Genomic DNA, 20,450 nt, shown 5'->3' with positions numbered 1-20,450 from the left:
GTGGACACAAGGACAGGAGCCACAGATGGTGAACGGAGAGCCAGAAAAACCAAGACGCCAAAGCTGGATGGCCTAGGAAGAAACTGATTGCTCTTGGAGAGGACGTGGATGGAGCGAGGCCCAGGGTGTCCATTCACGGGCAGGGTAAGAGGCTCTAGTCAAAAGGCCCCATTCCACACAACAGAGAGTATTGTTTCTCTCTTGTGTCGTTGTCCAGGGTGAGCAGTCCAGGTCTAGCAAAGAGGCAGGTCCATTTGCAACACATAGTAACTATCTGTAGGTCAAAGATGGGGCTCCATACCCTGTCATCTTTGGTGTGTTCTGTTTGTGGAAACAGAGATAGGACCAGGGGCATCTCATCAGGCTCAACTGTTTTATTGTTCAGACCTAGAAGGGGTTAAATCACTCCTCCTCATAGCTACTAACAAATCCACAGTCCAGGGCCACATCTAGCTTCAAGGAAACGTGGGAAATGTAGTCTTTACCTGGGCGGCCATCTTCCTGGTTGAAATTCTCTTATTGACATAGAAGGAATGGGAGATGAGGTGGTTCAGTTCAGTTCAGTAGCCCAGCTGTGTCCGATTCTTTGTGACCCCTGGGATTGCAGCATGCCACGCCTCCTTGTTCATCACCAACTCCTGGAGTTTACCCAAACTCATGTCCATTGAGTCGGTGATGCCATCCAACCATCTCATCCTCTGTCGTCCCCTTCTCTCCCGCCTTCAATCTTTCTCAGTATCAAGGTCTTTTCCAATGAGTCAATTCTTCGCATCAGGTGGCCAAAGTATTGGAGCTTCAGCTTTAGCATCAGTCCTTCCAATGAATATTCAGGACTGATCTCCTTTAGGATGGACGGGTTGGATCTCCTTGCAGTCCAAGGGACTCTCGAGAGTCTTTGCCAACGTCACAGTTCAAAAGCATCAATTCTTCGGCCAACAAAGGTCCGTGTAGTCAAAGCTGTGGTTTTTCGATGAGGAGGTGGATCCCGTGAATAGTGACTGCATGTAGAAATCTCGCCCTTTGACATGTTATTTGCGGAAGAGAGCATTCCACACCTCCCAGCACTGGGGATTTATCAAGACCCTCGAACATCTTTGGCAATTTCCCTATTCACAACTTGCAAAATGGCCCCAGGGCAGCATTGATCTCAAATGGTTTTAATCCCACTCCTGGGCTTTATGTTGTTGTTTTTGTTGTTGTTTAGTCACTATGTCAGGTCCAACTCTTTTGCAACCTCATGGACTGTAGCCTGCCAGGCTCCTTTTGTCCATGGGATTTTCCAAGCAAGAATACTGGAGTAGGTTGCCATTTCTTTCTCCATAGGATCTTCCTGACTCAGGGAATGAACCTACATCTTCTTCATTGGCAGGTGGGTTCATCAGCTCTGAGTCACCAAGGAAGTTCCGGTGGACCTCATATAAATTATTAAAAAATAGTAAACATTTGGAAATTAGCTGTGTGTCTCAGGGAACTCAAACACAGGCTCTGTATCAACCTAGAGGAGTGGGATGGGAGAGAGATGGGAGGGCATTTCAGAGGTAGGGATATATATATACCAATGGCTGATTCACGTGGAGGTTTGAAACAAAATTCTGTACAGTAATTATCCTTCAATTAAAAGTAAATAAATTTAAAAAAAGAAAAGAAAGGTAAAAAAAATAGTAGACATTTTAAAATTCTTCTATGGTTGATGATAACTGGTCGTATACAAATAGTATGGGATAGATTCTGTAAGGACTGAGGAAGGTAGTGGTAAGAGAATGGCAGTGATAACAAAAGAAAGGGTTAAGACTAAGGAGATACATGCTAAAGACAATACATTTACAATTTATGCTATATATATATATATATATATATATGTACTATGGTGCATATGTGTGTATACATATGCAAATATATACACACACAAACATGGCTTCCCAGGTGGCTCAATGTTAAAGAATCTGTCTTCAATGCAAGAGATGCCAGAGATGTGGATTCGATCCTGGAGTCAGGAAGATCCCCTGGAGGAGGGCATGGCAAGCCATTCCAGGATTCTTGCCTGGAGAATCCCATGGACTGAGAAGCCTGTCAGGCTACAGTCCATACGGTCTCAAAGAGTCAGACAAGACTGAAGCAACTGAGCATGCACATATGCACACACACACACACACACTCACACATGCACACACTCACACACACACTCTCACACACACTCACAGTCACACACACTCACACATGCACACACTTACACACACACTCTCACACACACTCACACACATACACACTCACACACACTCACACTCACACACACACACACACATGAATTAATAGCACTTTTTTATGGCTTATAGAAATCGATCTTCTATGTGTGTATATATGCACAGATATGTACGAGGTGGAAGTGAAAGTGTTAGTCACTCAGTCGTGACTGACTCTTTGTGACCCCGTGGACTGTAGCCCACCAGGCTCCCCTGTCCATGGAATTTTCCAGGCAAGAATACTTGAGTAGAAAGACAGCTGTTCCCTTCTCCAGGGGATCTTCCAGACTCAGAAATCAAATCTGGGTCTCCTGCACTATAGGCAGATTCTTCATCATCTGAGCCACCACATATATGCATATATACGCCCACTTCCAGTCCATGGGGTATCAACAGATTTTATGTATAAATAAAGTAATAGTCCCTGTTGAATGGATATGTGCTTACTAATGTATTTATTATCTCTAGTAAAAACTTTTCACCCCAATTTCTAATATTGATATTTTTAATTGCTTTAATTTATCCCAGAAAGAATGCTATATAAAGGTTACTTAGAATTTTGTGCTTCAAGAATACACATAAAACCCTGAAATATTAGTCATATTAGTGCCAAACATTGATTACTTTTCTCTGACTTTCTTTGTTGATCACCACTGTATCCTTAACACTTGGCCTGATGCTCGCCATTTCATACACTTCAAGAATTATGAATTATGAATAAGTGCATAATGCATGCATGCATAAGTGACTGAATGAATATATACTTTAGGAGTTGCATTTCTTCTTTGAAAAATTTAGATAGTCATCAATGAATTTCTGATTTAGGGTTCTAGTCAGCAGAATACTACAAAAGAAACAAAATTTTCAAATGCAGTGGCAGTTGCTTGAGTTAATTTTTGATATTTACTGATTAAAGTATTTATTTCTGCTTTACTGTCTCTTACATATTCTGATAACCATGCCAACCTGGTATGTTTCTGGTCTTTTTGATCACATGCAGGATGTGAAAACATGAAGGCCGACATCATGTTTCTGGTGGACAGTTCTGGCAGTATAGGACATGAGAATTTTGAGAAAATGAAAACTTTCATGAAAAACCTATTAGATAAGATTCAGATTGGTGAAGACAAAAGCCGAGTTGGTGTAGTTCAATTCAGTGATGTTAGTAAGGAAGAATTCCAGCTTAATAAATACTTCACACAGAAAGAACTTTCTGATGCAATAGACAGCATGAACCCCATCAGTGACAGGACTTTGACTGGAAGCGCGATAACCTTTGTGGATCCATACTTCACTGAGGCCAAGGGGGGCCGTGCAATGGTGAAAAAGTTTCTCATCCTTATCACTGATGGAGAAGCCCAAGATGATGTGAGAGACCCCGCAAAAGCTCTTCGGGACAAGGGTGTGGTCATCTTCTCCGTGGGGGTATACGGGGCCAACAGGACTCAGCTGGAGGAAATCAGTGGGGACGGCAGCCTAATCTTCCACGTGGAGAACTTCGATGATCTAAAGTCAATAGAGAGTAAACTCATCTTCCGCGTGTGTGCCCTTCATGGTAAGTGACCCTCTTATCCTTCAGGACGCAAGGATGTGAGCTGTTGACTTTATAGTGGGGTGAATTAAAAGCTATGACCTCAGGGCTGAATCAGTTCAGTCACTCAGCTGTGGCCGACTCTCTGCGACCCCGTGGACTGCAGCATGCCAGGCCTCCCTGTCCATCACCAAGTCCCAGAGTTTACTCAGACTCATGGGCTGTATACTTATGTGAAATACCCAGGGATATTCCAGAATAACAGTTTTGTCTGCTAATTTGGCAACATATAGTCTGATTTTGATAGCTTCAAATAGATATACCAAGAGAATACTGGAGTGGGTTATCATGTCCTTCTTTAGGGGATCTTCCCAGCCCAGGAATCAAACCTGCGGCTCCTGCCACTTCTCCTGCATTGCAGGCAAGTTCTTTACCACTGAGCCACCAGGAAGCCACATATACCAAGGAGGTCTCAGAATTTTACATTAAATTTCCAGCTTTTTAATACCTGCATACCTAGATTTTCCAATCAATTTTTAATCCCAAATGATTCTCCCACAGTTTTTCTTCTATGTATAACCATTGTTAAGTATGTATACGTAAGAATGTGTAATTAGAAATAGTCATCTTCCTCTTAGTTAAATTAAGTTCCATATCCAAAGCACAACTCTGCACCTTCTTTGTATTTTAAAGATACAGTGTATTTTTATCCATTTATTACTTACATTATTCTTCTTACCCTCTCTCAGCTAAGTAGTTTACATTTGCCTGTTCATATACCTATCCTTTTGGAAAACTTTAATTTGTTACTTTTCTTAAAGTGATTGCTTGGAGTCATCACTTTTATCTGACACTAGTGCTTTTCAAATTGTATTAGGCAACCTTAGGTTTGAGCCCATCAATTTTAATGACTTGTGTCAGAACTTGCTATAAATTCACATGTAAGGTTAACACCACCAGTACTTTTAAATCTATCACGTGCTGCTGTTATCTGTGTTTTGGATACAACTAAGAGAACAAACCAAAGCATTAGTCGGTTTGTTGTATGTTGTTCCTATGGCAATAGAAACCTCCTTTGGACTTGGTTCTTCAGAACTTTGGGTGTGAAAATTTCAGAAGGTTAACAAGTAAGATGTTTCACTGTAAACTGAGCTTCAGGCAATGGCCCTAAGATTTCTCTTGGAAAGGCTTAACTGGAATTTTTCTTCTTCCTCCACGAATGGCAGTAATTCCCAGACTCTTGGGATTGTGGAGACATTCTAAGAAGGGCTCACAGTAAGGCCACAGCCCCACTTCTGAAATCCGAAGGACTCTTCCTGGCCTTTCTTCATTGAGAAATGTCATGTTTGTAGAGTCCCTGTCTGTAACATGAGGTAGCATTTTAGCTGACTTGTACATTCAGTTTATAAACTTATTTATCAAGTAAATTTAGAAATGTGTATCAAGTCTGCTCATAAATACACATCGAGTTATGACTCGTTGCCAAATCATGCTGAGTCCTTCTTCCTACATGGCTTGGGTTCATCTGCAGCGGATGATCCTTGAAAACTTGGAGACCTCACTGCCAGAACTAAGGCTGGCAGGTGAAGGGTGAACCATTGGGAAGCATGTGCTTAAGCTACTCAGGGAAGGAAAAGAGTGGAAAGAAGCCCATACTTTGGAGACCCACCCAGAGTGGGTGCTTGGCTTCTAAGGAGGAGGAGGGCTTTGGGGCCAGGGTGTGGGGACAAGCGCCTTAGCTCTTCCCCTGTGTGGGGTCTTCTGGGCTCCAGCTTGGGAAGGTCAGAGGAAGGGCCACAAAGAAATGTGAAGAGGCGTGGTGCACAGAGGAAAACTTATCTCCTGGAAGCTGAGCCTGAAGGGGCCAGACAGAAACTCCAAGGTTGTACATTGAGCCCCCCAGCCCTTCAAAAATGCAGGCCAGTCTGGCAAGAATCGGTCACGGCTCACCACTGTACTACACTGAATCACTTCCTGACATTCCCTTCCTGGTGAAAGCCTGCTTAGCAAACTTTGCTGCAAACTACCTGAAGAGGTTTAGCAGAACAACAGCAGGGAGGTGTGAGAAGCGCTGATCTGATCAGGGAGTTCTATAGATAAGTGAAAGTGAAAGTGAAGTCGCTGCAGTCGTGTCCGACTCTTTGCGACCCCGTGGACTGTAGCCCACCAGTCTCCTCCGTCCATGGGATTCTCCAGGCAAGAATACTGGAGTGGGTTGCCATTTCCTTCTCCGCGGTATCTTCCCCGCCCAGGGATCGAACCCAGGTCTCCCTCATTGCAGGCAGACGCTTTAACCTCTGAGTCAGCAGGGAAGCAGCTCTCTGCAAATGCCCGTCACGCCTGCTCTTTTCTGCTTTCAGATTGTAAACGGATTCAGCAGTTGGATGTCGTGTTCGTGCTGGACCACTCAGGCAGCATCAGCGTCCAGGACCAAGAAAACATGATCAACCTCACCATCCATTTGGTGAAGAAATCAGACGTGGGCCCGGACCGCGTTCGGTTTGGAGCGCTCAGATACTCAGATGACCCCGAGGTTCTTTTCTACCTCAACAAGTACTCAAGTAGATCAGCCATCATCGAGCATCTGAGGCGGCGCAGGCATACGGCCGGGAGCACCTACACCGCCAAGGCTCTGGAGCGTGCGAACGACCTGTTCACAGAGCAACACGGCAGCCGTCTCAAGCAAAACGTGAAGCAGATGCTGATCGTCATCACGGATGGGGTATCCCACGACAGAGAGAACCTCAGTGAGGCGGCCTCAAAATTAAGAACCAAAGGCATCATCATCCACGCAGTGGGTGTAGGTAAAGCTGACCAAGTAGAACTGGAGATGATGGCGGGGGATAGAAACCACACTATCCACGTCAGTGCTTTCGATAAACTGAAAGATATTTACCTGCCTCTGCAGGACAGTATGTGTAACAACGCGCAAGAGGGTAAGTGGTGCTTTTAAAGTTGGTGTGGCAATACAAGTTTACGCAGAAAGTAAGTGATCACACTTGGCTTCCCATCATCCAGATGGCATGGGCTGAACATTCTTCTACGCAGGCTACCAGTTTTCTCGTCTCTGAGAGAAATGCATTCTTGAGTCAGAAAGATCTAAAGGTCCTTAGCTGCCGTACTGAAGACGTACGGGAATTTGCAGAAGCATTCTTTGCTGCCGGCGTCTCTGTTTCCCTTTCCTCCGCTCTTCCTAGGGCCCTATGCAGCTTTCCTCATCTCATGATTGCCTGTGCTGTGCGTTTGCTTGATGGCCCCAGCGCAACTACTTTGTATCAGGTTCAGGCCAAATTCAGGTGGAAAGTTTCATGCTTTAAAAAGATAGACTTTTGTCTTCAAAATTCCAGGACCCTCTAAATGGGATTGTCAGCACCCTGTAGGGCCACTGGAAGTCCAACCAGGGTAGTGAGCTTTTCTGAATCAAGGCCAGGAGTGGGATATCAGTGGGATCTCCCAGGAATGGGATAACAGAGACCAGTTTTAGGAACCAGGAGGGAAGGGGTCAGAGCTGAACCAGGAGATACCCCTGGGGTGGGGCGAGCTGGAGGCATCACGTCTGAGTGAGGAAGGGGTGGGATTTGCCACCTGACTTAAAAGCAGTGGAGATCAACCCGCCCTCTAGGAGGGTCACTGTGCCTCCTTGGAAACCTGGAATCCTTCCCAGATACTGTCCTGGTCCTCTCCACATGGCCAACACATCAACCAACCAGCTAACTTCCTTTCTTCTTTCTTTTTCCCTCCCTTTTTCCGACTTCCCTCTTTTTCCTTTCCACCTCCCTTCCTTCCTCTCTACCAGCTTGAAACCTACTTTTGTGTTCAAAACAAATCCTGTTTTGTCCACTGACATTCACCCACTCACTTCTTCGTGAAATCGTCCAACCCCAAACAAAACCTCCCCCCAAATCTTGTGTCAGACCAGCATTTGCTGGGCTGAGTAAAACTACGTCTGATCATCTCCACAACTCTACTTTACTTAAGTAAGCAATAAATTCAGATTCTTGGTTTCAGATACAGAATGTGGGTATCCTCTTTAAGAAAACATGACTGTCCCCAAGGCATCTGCTCACAGGTTACCGTTTCTAAACTCCTGAGTTCCAAGTAGGTCCTGCTGACATCTCCAACCTCATTAATTGCCCCCTGCTTCACAGCCTCTATAGTCATCCTGAAGTCCCTTCATCTTCACATGCATCATCTTACCCAGCACAAACACACCGGCCTACAGCTTCCCCTGGCTGCATCTAGCTTGCTTGTCACCTTTCAGATTTTGTTTGCCAGTTTTCTGACCCAGCACATTTCAGTGTCCCTGCTGTGTCCTATGTCTCTGGCACCTTCTATTTCTCCTGATGGTAGGATCTAACACATATTTGCTGTTTCCTTGTAACAAGACTGAGCTCATTGGGCAGGGCTGGGACTCTTATTTATCACTGGGTCCCCACCAAATCTAGAGCTATTAGTAGGACTGGAATCTTTTCCTTATGGGCTGCTTGCTTCTCATCTCCCACACCTGCTTTTGGAGGTAGGTGTTGAGACGGAGTTTTGAGATAGATGTTGAGATGATAGAGTCTAACTTTTGGATGCAAGATGTTTGCTAGCAGGACACAGCCCTGAAGGAAAGAGTGGGAAGCAGAAGAGACAAAAGAAATCCTCGAGGCATGCCCCGTCATCCCAGCTGGGGATGATGCACTTTAATACAGCCCCATCCCAGCCTTTGCATAAAAGATCATTCCTCGTTTTGGGTCATGTCACATGGGACTTCAGAAAGATGACCCTGTAACCAATGTTGACGAGCACTATGAAATTTCAATATTTGGGCTATGATATTATTAAATCAATTTGTAGTAGGAAAGAGTGCTGGATTTAAGGATAAAAGGGATCCAGATACCAGCTCCACTGCATAGTGATTGCCTATTCTGAGGCACCTTAACTGCTGAATTCCTTTTCTCTACCTAAGATCAGAACAATTCCTCATCAGGTGGTTGTGAATATTAACCATTATTGTATGCTAAACACATTTTTAAAATGATAATTTTCAACACAAATGTAAAGTGGTGGCATTAATAATAACAGAATTACTAATGGCACTTGAGTACAGTGGCACTCAACTTGGGTGGATGCTCCAGTATGGGAGTGTTGAATGGATTTCAGGCCTTTGCAATGACCTTTCAATGAATATAGTCAATCTAGTCAAACTTCTTCCTTCCTTTCTCAGAGGAGCTTTCAGCGTCCTTTCAGATGTATCATGTAAATTATTAAAATTTGAAACAAAGCCTGTTAACTTTTCCTCACCACTACTTTTTCTTCCCTTTGAGGGCCAATTGTGATTTCTCATCCATTATCTTATCTCAATTTGCCATGACTGTGAGGACTTAGTAGAAGCAATTAACTATCTGAGTGAAGGGAACATTTAGAATGGTTCTTAAGGACAATAAGTGATTTACTTTTTTTCAATTGCAGTCTGTAATGTTCAGGAAGCGGATGTGATTTTCTTTTGTGATGGTTCTGACATGGTATCTGATTCAGACTTTGTTACCATGACAACTTTCTTGTCAGACTTGATTGATAATTTTGACATTCAGTCTCAGAGGATGAAAATTGGGATGGCCCAGTTTGGGAGCCGTTACCAAGAAATTATCGAGTTGCAAAACTCTCTGAGTAAAGCCGAATGGAAGTCTCGGATTCAATCTATCAGCAAGAGCAAGGGGCTTCCTCGAATAGACCTGGCCCTGAGAAAAGTGAACCTTATGTTTGAGCCGTCCGCCGGTGGCAGAAGGAACGCTGGTGTCCCTCAGATGTTGGTGGTCATCACATCTGGGGGTCCCCGCTATGATGTGTCAAAGGCAGTGAAAGCCCTGAGAGAAGCTGGCATTTGTATTCTGGCTCTGGGCATAGGAGATGTTTACAAGGAGCAGCTCCTGCCGATCACGGGCAGTTCTGAAAAAATCATCACTTTTCAAGACTTCGATAAATTAAAGAATGTGGATGTGAAAAAAAGAATGATCCGTGAAATCTGCCAGAGTTGCGGGAAAACCAGTAAGTGTTCCTTGGCTCCTTCTTTGTTTTTGTTTGATTGCAGCTTCCTGGTTGTCCATTTCCCAGGGTGTCTTTGGGCAAATCTAACAGGATGTGGTTTGGAATAATATGCAATGAGAATAGGTTTCCAAAAGTTTGGGTTTGGTCAGCCTTCCTCAGAGGCAGGGGAAAGGGTTCAGAGGCCAGAGGATGCCCTGGGTTGTGTGCCCAGGTCAGTCCTCTCCTCCACTTCAATCCAGGGGTTATGTTCTTCTCAACACTCGGAACTTAGCCTTCTATTTCTATCCTCTCTGCTTCCGGAAGTCCCAGAGCAATGCCCTGCATCCCACAGTGAGTAAGTAAAATAAACATTTTCTGGCTGGACTTTTTCGTATTTTAACTTTGTTGAACCATCTTGTAAGGGACTCAGTATGTATGCCTGTGTGTGCACATGTGTGTCTGTGTCTGTCTGTGTCAACTGTATCAGCACATGTCTGGTACATTTTCCTCTTTGAATGATGACATTCGTATAATCCTAACAGTAAAGATTTGAATTGTCCTTGGGGATTATTTAATTTCCAGAGGTCACTGGGGCTGATGGCTGCAAAGGCCAGGGGTGTCATGGAGGTGAGTCACGTGGGCTGGGACTGAAGGAAGTAAATGCAGAGCTGCGGTCCATCTGATGGGGATGTCATTCTTCAGCTCCAGCTGAGAGCTGTGTGCAGGATTCTGGTTCTGTACACTTGGGAATGGGAGTTGGGAGGACAGAGCATCAGTGAAGGATAAGATTTTGTGGAATTTGTGCAACAGGCAGAAATTCCCCAAGGGCTTCTGTTTCTAGACTTACTATGATGTAAGCCGGTTCTTTCACAAACCACATTGGTTTTTCCAAGCTGTCTGGTGGGGTGCTCACTGGGAGCAGATGACAGCGGTGGAGGTGCCCGGGATAGAATCAGAAAGCCAGGGTTCCTGCCCTGGTTTAGCAGCAGCGGCTTCCCTGTCTCACCATCTCCTCGTGTGTAAGACGAACAGCTGGACAGGGTCATGGGTGACCAAGTAGCAGCTTGCTGCTGAATTGAGTTTGTCCTATTTGGTGTTGTGATCTTGTGAAATTAGCTGATAGCATTTACAGACTGGAGGTTTTGCATTAATATGTAGATTTCAGGCTTCTCTTTGAAAAAAATCAGACAATGTGACCAGACTGGGCCCCCTTTCCCACATGGTGACTCTCAGTTGGAAGTGAATGGTGAACAGATGGGTCATTGCCCTGCGTTCACTTTCTCACCCACCGCCCACTTGACTTGATAACATGACCCTCCTGACCTTTGTTGTTGACTGAGTTGATGGCCTCTGGATTAAATAAATTCTAAGCACAATTCGAATATTTTATATTTTATAATTATATTCATCATAATATGTCCTCATTAAATGAAGAAAAAATGCATGCACGCGCACACACACACACACACACACGGCCAGTCTGAGAATAAGACTAAACCAGGATTAGACTTCAAATAGCCCCTAAAACATGTAACATTTGAAAGGGGATAGAAGAAACACCTGTATTGCAAGCGGACCCAGCAGCCAGTATCCTCCTTCTAAGACATTTTTGGGTCCTAGAGACCCTCCAGCCCTAGACCGTGATGCTCCCCCTTTTCAGAACCCTCTGCCCTTCCTTACTCTTGGCTGGTCATTAATTTGGCCTCGTTTTCCTTGGTCTCCAGACTGCTTTCTGGACATAGTGGTTGGCTTTGACATTTCCACTCACCTGCGGGGCCAGCCGTTGTTCCACGGCCACCCCCGGCTGGAATCATACCTCCCAGGCATCTTAGAGGACATCACGTCCATCAGGGGTGTCAGCTGCGGGGCAGGTGCAGAAGTGCAGGTGAGCGTGGCCTTTAAGGTGAACAGCGACCAGAATGTCCCTGCCAAGTTCCAAATCTACCAGCAAACCATATTTGATCGCCTCCTGCAAGTCACCGTCAATGGGCCGACTCACCTGAACGCGCAGTTCCTGCAGTCCATGTGGGACACGTTTGAGAATGTGTCTACATCCCAAGGACAGGTAAGCAAGTCACTCTCTAGCTCCCATCTCCGTGTCCTTTCATTAGTTTCTGCCTCCCAGTTGCATGCTTTGTTCTCAAGTCATCCCAGTCTACGCTTTCCTCTTTCTCCAGGTGTTGCTCATCTTTTCAGATGGTCTTGGGGGTGAAAGCAAACTGATGCTTGAAGATCAGTCGGACAGGCTCAGGGAAGCAGGTAAACTTGAAACTGAAAATGTCAATGACGAAGCAGGAGATGTGCTGCGCAAGTCTCTACCTCCTCGGGTGCTCTGGAACCTGGGGTTTGCCCGGCCCCTTGAAGCAAATGCTGCTGGTGCCCCGCCCAACCCCTCCTGACCACCCACGCATCCCCCAGAAGCTGCAAATGCCACAGCCAAGTGCTTATTCCTGTGACCTTCTATAGACCGGTGCCCACGACTAACCTCACCAGCGACCTGATTCTTGGAGGGGAGGTGGGGGTTAGAACATATTCCACCTGATGCATGGAGGCAAGGGTAATTAATGCAGAGGGCTATGGAGGCCCAGCACCCTTGCCCGAAGTGTACAGCCTGCGCTCCAGGGTCCCTCGGGAATCAGACCAAGGTGAGGACTTCATGGAGACAGGCCATTGTCCACAACCTCCACTTCTCTTCGCGGCTTCTCTCTCTACCTCGATAAGCCATGTACACAGAGGTTCCTCTCCCAGATTCAGCTTCTAGGGAACCTAAGACACCTCCTATTGGCTCTGATTTTCCATGGGAAAGGTTGCATCATGGATTTCGAAAAGCACTCCTCACTGTACTTCCCCTGTCCATGTCATAGTTTCAGATGGACTGGGGGCAGAAACGGAGCATCACAGACAGAAACAGCAAGTGTCTTAGGTTCCCTAGAAGCTGAATCTGGGCGAGGCATCAGTGTGCATGTGGCTTACTGAGGTAGAGAGAGAAGCCGCAAAGAGAAGTGAAGGTTGTGGACAATGGCGTGTCTCCATGAAGTCCTCACCTTGGTCTGATTCCCGAGGGACCCTGGAGCTCAGGCTGTACACTTCGGGCAAGGGTGCTGGGCTTCCATGGCCCTCTGCATTAATTATCCTTGCCTCCATCCGTGGACTTCTCCAGGCCAGAATGCTGGAGTGGGTAGCCTTTCCCTTCCCCAGGGGATCTTCCCAACCCAGGGATCGAACATGTCTCCCACATTGCAGGCGGATTCTTTACCAGCTGAGCCATGAGAGAAGCCCAAGTGAAGTAGGTCAGAGAGAGAAAGACAAACGTTTACAAAATAGATATAGACTCACAGACATAGAAAACAAACGTATATCAAAGGGCATAGTGGTGGGGGGGGATAAATTAGGAGTTTGAGATTAACATATGCACACAAGTACGTATAAGACAGATGAACAGCAGGGACCTACTATATAGCTCAGATGCTGAAATATATTCAGCATCTTAGAATAACCTGTGTGTGTGTGTGTGTGTGTATATATATATATATAACTGAATAACTTTGCTATACCCCTGAAACTCACACAACACTGTAAATTTTTTACACAAGACTTCCATTTTTAAAGTGGTGAGAAAAGATATTAACTACCATGTTAAAAAACATTCAGAAGAATTCTGAAGATAAGCAATACCCTTTCTTAAAAATTGCTTTCAAATGCCGAAGAACTCCATTAGGACTGGTGGCGAGGTATTAAACACAGTTTTCTGCTGGTGTTTTTGTGTAAGACTTCTTAGATTTCATGCTGAAGTCAGGAACCAGTGTGTCATGTATGTTCAAAAGATGCAGGCAATGCCACTGTGGGTTCTTCAATGTCAAGAGCACTTCTTTCTCTTATCTTCCCCCTCTTTCTGATTCTTTGAATCATGTTCACCGAAAGGAAATGAGATGGGCTTTCCTTTTTTGGGGGGTGCGATTCCTTGGGCTTTATCACCACTTTTTTTGCTGCCTAGGACTTGATGCTTTGCTGGTAGTGTCCTTAAATGCAACCGCTCATGGCGAGTTTTCCAGCTTTGAATTTGGAAAAGGATTTGACTACAGGACTCACCTGACCATTGGAATGAAAGAACTGGGCAGTACGCTGTCACATTATCTGGTGAGTTGCTGAACAAAAACCCCACGTTATTCGAAATGCCCTGGGAGGTCTTCCCTGTGGTCCAGTGGTTAAGAACCCGCCTGCCAGTGCAGGAGACATGGGTTCCAGGAATATTTCACATGCCTCAGGGCAACTAAGCCCATGCACCACAACTTCTGAAGGCTGAGTGCCCGGAGCCTGTGCTCCACAGCAAGAAACGCCACCACAATGAGAAGCTCGTACACTGCAATGCCGTCCCTGCTTGCTGCAGCTAGGGAAGCCCTCAACAATGAAGACCCAGTGCAGTCAAAAATAAATAGAGAAACCTTTCTAAAAAATGCCCTGGGAACAAAACTGGAATCTTGATGAGTATTCGCAAAGATTCCCGCGTTTGCCCTAAATTCAGTACACGGTCTTTAGCATATGAAAAAGTATGAAAGCCCAGAGCATCGTTTTTTTTGTTTCCCCATGATGACCTTTCATCCTTTGTCCTCTCACCAAATGAAAGCTGAGGGAAATAAAAAGTCAACCAACCCCTAATCAAATAAAAAAACCCAGCAGTTTATGCTGCAGAAATCCCAGGAAGCAAGAGCCTGTCAACTAGGAACCAACCAGTGGTCATCTGTGTGGTGAGTGCCCCTTCTATAAACAGAGGTCATTTCCTTGGAGAAGGTATGTTGCCAGTGCATTGCTAATCTGATGCTTTCTCCTCAAGGCTAAAACAAACAAACAAAAACGACACCTGTGATTCTCCGCAGTCCCTCACCCAACGGGAGAGGACGGGCTGTAGGTGGTGAATTATGGTTTATGCCAATTCAGTTCTTATGTGATGAATTTCCACGCCGTGCTTTCTCACTCAGTTTTTCTTCTTTCCAGGGGAACATTGCAGAGAGGACTTGTTGCTGTAAATTTTGCAAATGTCTAGGGATTCCAGGACCTCAAGGGATCCGAGGGCCACGAGGCACCCAGGTACCATTCAGTTGTGACACTGTTGTAACGAATGGGCTTTGATTTGCTATAGGTGGAACTGAGATTGAGTAGCTGGATTTGCAGCCTTCACTTGAGGCTGAGGTAATTACTTTGGGCCAATTGTGTGACTTCTCTGGGGTAGGAGCCAGATCAGAAAGGCTCACATTAAAAAAAAAATTATTTTATTGAAGTATAGTTGATTTGCAATGTTGTGTTAATTTCTACTATACAGCAAAGTGATCCAGTTATACATATATGTATAGAGCTATACATTCAGTTACACATACTTTTTCTATAAACCTGTAACAAACCATCATGGTTTATTATAGAATATTCAGTATAGTTCCCTGTGCTCTGCCGAAGGAGCTTGTTTATCCATTTTATATATAGTAGTGTGTATCTGCTAATCCAAACTCCTGCCCTCCATCCCCTCCACCACCTTTGGTAGCCTTATGTTTGTTTCCTATGTCTGTGAGTCTATTTCTGTAAGGCGTTTATTTGTATAATTTCCTAAATTCCACATATACACGGTATCACATGACGTCTGTCTGTCTGACTTACTTCACGTCGTATGACGATCTCTAGGTCCACCCTCGTTGCTGCAAGTGGCACTATTTCATTCGTTTTATGGCTGAGTAATATTCCATTGTGTAAATATACCACATCTTCTTTACCCACTTCTCTGTCGATGGACGTTTGGGTTGCTTCCATATCAGGCTGTTGTAAACAGTGCTGCTATTAACACTGGAGTGTTTGTATCTTTTCAAATTAGAGGTTTTTTTTTTTTTTTTCCAGATATTTGCCCAAGAGTGAGAGCACAGAATTGTATGACAACTCTATTTTTAGTTCTTTGAGGAACCTCCATACTGTTTTCCATAGTGGCTGCACAAATTTTCATTCTTACCAACAGTGTAGGAGGGTTCAGAAGCCTCACTTTTGATTCTACTATTAAGAATGACTCCTTTTTTTCCTTATGTAGACTTTGGGGTATTGCTCCTTGGCTTTGCAGTTTAGACTTTAGAGAGTTTGAAAGGTGGCAAGAGGTGTTAGAAATGGTGGGGAAAGTTTTGCTTCATCAGTAATGGGACATGATTGAACTGCAAAAAGAATGTAGACTTGCAGAGTAATAGCCCTTAAAAAACAAATTACACAGCAATAGCATAAATAAATATATCATATATATATATGTATATATATATATATATATCATGGTATTTTAATTCAGTGAAATGCTCTAAGTGAATGAAAATGAATGAACTACAACTATACATGACAACAGGTATAAATTTTATAAACACAATAATGGCCAAAAAAAAAGGCAGAACACAGAAAAGTGCATATGGTATGATAGATTTATAAAAAGTTTGAAAACAGGCAAAACTAACCTATAGTTATTCTGTCTAGGGATGAATAATCAAGTAGTGAGGTATTTTTCAAAGACTTGGAAATGTCATCATAAAAGCAAGCATGTGTTCCCAGGGAAGGGGTGGGGAATGGTTTGTGATTGGGGTAGCTGCTAGGTGTGGGTGTCAGCCATGTCGTATATCTTGGCCTGGGCAGTGGTTATACCAATGTTCACTTCATAACAATTAAGCTGTACCTTTCTATTTTATTCACTTTTATGCACTTTTTCAAATGCATTTTAGATCTCACAATGAAAAGGAGACGCCTTTTTATTTTAGGGGCTCAAAAATGATTCGTGCTCAGGAGTCTTACACTGTCCATCCTTGTGAGAGGATAATTGATCTCAGCCTTTTTACTGACTTCTTTTTACGTTTTTAATTAATAAATGTATTAATATATTTTTATGGAAATACAGTTGTTTTACAATGCTGTGTTCATTTCAGATATACAGCATGGTGATTCATACATGTGTGCATGTGTGTGTGTGTATTCTTTTTCAAACTCTTCCGTTATAGGTTATTACAAAATATTGAGTAGAGTTCTCAGTGTTATGCAGTAGGACCTTATTATTTACCTATTTTATTCATAGAAGTGTGTATACATTAATCCCAAACTCTTAATTTATCTCTCCCCTGGACTTTTTGCTAAGTTATGATATTTTGTTTAGCGCAGTTCCTCTCTTATTATGCTACTGGAGACTAGAATTCTATTCCAAGGGCACAACCTCCCAGTATACTGAGCAAGCAGTGGGGATCTGTGTTAGAGGGTGAGGAAAGCAAACCTCAAGTGAAATCCTTGCCAAAAATAAACCAGGAGACAATGAAACAAGAGAGGGAGAGAAGATAGCAGATTACAGCCGATAGACCTGATAGGGGGAAGAGCTCCTTCTTTTTCGAGCCCTCAGAAAAAAAAAAAAGAGGAAGAAAGTAAAGTGATGTCTTTGGAAATGTTCTCAGTTTGCCTGCTGAAGGGGTCGTGGTGGACACGGCTATCCTCCATGCAACCCCCAGGCACAGATCTGGTCCTGAAGGACGGGGCGGGGGGCTCCAAACCCCGCCTTCTGGAGGCATCGGGAGGGCCACCTCTGCAGAGAGCTTCAGAGCCGAGAGCCAGGACCGAGGCCAGCCCCAGCACTTGTCCAGCTCTCCCCAAACTCACAGCTGTGCCTGCAAAACCACAGCTAGGCTGGAGGGAGGGACTTGCCTGGAATGCCTAAAGTAGCAGGGCTGAGTTGATGACGGATGACTAAGATGGGTTGTTCTCTTTCCCCGCAGGGCTTTCCAGGTTTGAAAGGCAGCGGAGGACACAGAGGAGAGGATGGAGAACCTGTAAGTTTCTGTGACTCACTGCCCACCACACTCCTTCCTTTTCCATAAAAAAGCTTTATTTTCCAGGAGGAATAGTGGGGTTTTGTTTATCTGCTTTTTGTAGTTTGAGGGGTGAGATGGGTTGCTTTTTTCCCCCTTCTCTTTGTCTGTATCACGAGGCATTGTTGAATCTACTTTTGGGGGAGAGAAGGGAGCAGACTCACCTATGTTTTGCCCGCCACGTTTGGGGGGGGTGACAAGGATCTGGGCATCCTCCCTCTGCCCCCACTTAGGGTGAAGCCTGAGAGGGCGTCTCTCTGGACCAGCAGCCCAGTGCTTCCAGGGTGGAAAGAGACCTGGGCAAAGCACCCCCACATGTGGTGTCACGGTCCTACGCCGCACACGGCTTCTGAGTTTCAGCCTTTGACGCCCAAACCATAACTCTCTCTTGGTTCATCAATCAAATTATAAAAATGGATTTGGAGGAACGGAAACCACTTGGGCAGCTCCACTGGCATGGGAAAAGTTCAGGAGGTGTCCAACCTGCATCTCCACCCGCTTAGAACCCTTGTCTGCATAGCAAGTTGAGATTAAAAGTACAGCCTCCAGCGTCAGACGGCCCAAGGCTGACCTAGTAAAACCTTAATAAGATATGTAAGTTCCTGGCCCTTGGATTCCTCCTCTGTCAACCTATAAATTCCTCTAAGACTATAGTTTACCCACCCTGCACCTGTGGAGGGGTTATGGAGCCAACTGAGCCAGCCAGTGAAGGGAAGACAGTCACCCACTGCCTGACTGTGAGCCCGCAGCTGGCTGAGTCCAAACCATGGGGACATTTTGGTTCCTCTTATTGCCTGCAATGCAGGAGACCTGGGTTCTTTCCCTCGGTTGGGAACATCCCCTGGAGAAGGGAAAGGTTACCCACTCCAGTGTTCTGGCCTGGAGAATTCCATGGACAGAGGAGCCTGGCAGGCTATAGTCCATGGGGTTGCAAAGAGTGAGATATGAGTGAGCAACTAACACTTTGCACTTGATGAATGTTTTAAACACATCTGACATTGCTTTGACAAATACAGTGTTTATAGTGTTTATAACTGAGCAACTTTTGTTCACTTTCACTTTCAGCAACCTGTGGCCATGGGTGAGGCCTCCTGCTTTTATTGCAAACAAACCTCAGTAAAAATAAAGAAAGCGAAGCAGTGAAAGGGAAATTGCCCCTGCCCTCACCTGCCAGGAAGGAGAGGACTAAGTTCATTGCTAGTATTTTTTTTTTTTATTGCTAGTATTTATTCACACAGCAATCCATGAGCACCTTTTGTGCACACAGATCTGAGCCAAGCCCCAAGGACTCAATGGGGAAAGACAGTTGAGGATTCCAGCTCTCAGGAAACACAGTATTGTTCTTCTCTTGAGACTCATTTTATTCTAGCCATTGTGTGGTGCACGCGTGCTATGTTGCTTCCATCGTGTCTGACCCTTTGCGACCCCATGGACTGTGGCCCACCAGGATCCTCTCTCCATGGAATTCTCTAGGCAAAAATACTAGAGTAGGTGGCCATGCCCTCCTCCAGGGCATCGTTCCTACCCAGGGATCGAACCCAGATCTCCTGCATTGCAGGTGGATTTTTTACCATCTGAACCACCAGGGAAGCCCATTCCAGCCCTTACCTGTTTTTAAATATTTCCTGGGAGAAGCTGGACTAGTGAGAGATGTGCAGGCCATTGGCCTTGGGTACTCTTCCCTGGGTGGATCTTCTAATTTGGGGGATCTTTAACTGGGGAGTCCTTCCCGTGAGCAGTGGCTTGAGGCAGTGTCACTTCTGATCAGCTGCTTCTGCTCAGCTCCGGTCCCCTGGAACCAACTTGCTTCTCTGCCATGAGCCACGGTGATTTTTCCAGGCTGGTTAGGGGCCTGAGCAAGATGTCAGGGTCAACATGTATCAGGAGAGTATTTGAAATGTGGCTGGAAAGTGATGTGACTTCAGACCTTTGGCTGTGCTTTCTGTTGAGGGCAGGGAAGCAGCTGAGCTCATGTCACACCTTAGTGTGGTCTTGGATCTGTACAGAAGCACTGATGGGAAAATGTTTGAATCCAGGGGACAAACAGAATTAATGAACCAGTGTGCAGGCGAGTTTGCTTTAATTGGAGCTCAGGGTGCGCAGTTCTGGCTTCACTCTGGAAAACTAAATGGCTGGCAGCTTTCTGGCCAAAGAATCACCATGGATATCTATTTGGGTACCTTTCCCTAGGGAACTCGAGGAGAAGTTGGACCCCAAGGAAACAGAGGGAGTGCAGGATGTCCAGGGCAGCGGGGTCAAAAGGTAAATGTTTTTAAATTCCCTGTGGCATCTTCTGTCTCTCCTCCATTCCCTCCCTCTTCCATCCCTCTTCTCGCTTTCCCTGTCTCTAATATATGCTAGTTTCTTCCTTGGCAGACTAAGTCTCTTTAGTCATTTCAATAAATTATGAGCATTAATTAAATTCCACCCATAACCTCTTTGTGGCTGTATAGCCAAAAGTAACTAAAGGAAAACACAGTCACTCTTCATGGAAGTAGCCCCCTCCCGCCCCAACAGACTGAATCCACCTTCAGTCTTTGACATGCCAGTGAGAGATGTTTAATCTTTTACAGGGAGACAGAGGAGTTCCCGGATATAAGGTACGTGTGGTTACTCCTCAGTCAAATTTGACTTCTTAATGGGATTAGTTTGTCCATTAGGTGGCAAAGATCTGCCTTGTCTGTCTTTCAGGGAGAACACGGAGATGATGGAGTTGATGGACTGGATGGGGAAGAGGTAAGCCATTTTTCTTCAAGTGCCACAAAATCATCATCAGATCGATGTATGTCTTTAATGGGAATTTCGTTTGCTTTG

At 44.9% G+C, this 20,450-nt stretch overlaps 1 protein-coding gene across 3 annotated transcripts in view; it reads left to right on the top strand.

Moving 5' to 3' along the window:
• COL6A5 (collagen type VI alpha 5 chain) overlaps positions 1–20,450 on the top strand; it is a 150,952-nt gene that overhangs the window by 41,763 nt on the left and 88,739 nt on the right. For all 3 annotated transcript variants that reach the window (XM_070466995.1, XM_070466994.1, XM_070466996.1), the window contains exons 6-16: positions 3,241–3,795; positions 6,132–6,707; positions 9,226–9,801; positions 11,505–11,845; positions 11,958–12,039; positions 13,775–13,917; positions 14,773–14,865; positions 17,544–17,597; positions 19,827–19,898; positions 20,210–20,236; positions 20,328–20,372. In XM_070466995.1, the coding sequence (XP_070323096.1) occupies positions 3,241–3,795; positions 6,132–6,707; positions 9,226–9,801; positions 11,505–11,845; positions 11,958–12,039; positions 13,775–13,917; positions 14,773–14,865; positions 17,544–17,597; positions 19,827–19,898; positions 20,210–20,236; positions 20,328–20,372 (2,564 nt within the window). The remainder of the gene's footprint in view (positions 1–3,240; positions 3,796–6,131; positions 6,708–9,225; positions 9,802–11,504; positions 11,846–11,957; positions 12,040–13,774; positions 13,918–14,772; positions 14,866–17,543; positions 17,598–19,826; positions 19,899–20,209; positions 20,237–20,327; positions 20,373–20,450) is intronic.

The sequence above is a fragment of the Odocoileus virginianus genome, chromosome 4 (assembly GCF_023699985.2).
Source record: "Odocoileus virginianus isolate 20LAN1187 ecotype Illinois chromosome 4, Ovbor_1.2, whole genome shotgun sequence".
Classification (NCBI taxonomy): Eukaryota; Metazoa; Chordata; class Mammalia; order Artiodactyla; family Cervidae; genus Odocoileus; species Odocoileus virginianus.
The sequence above is the reverse complement of the archived record's forward strand: the minus strand, read 5'-3'. Positions and strand labels throughout refer to the sequence as shown.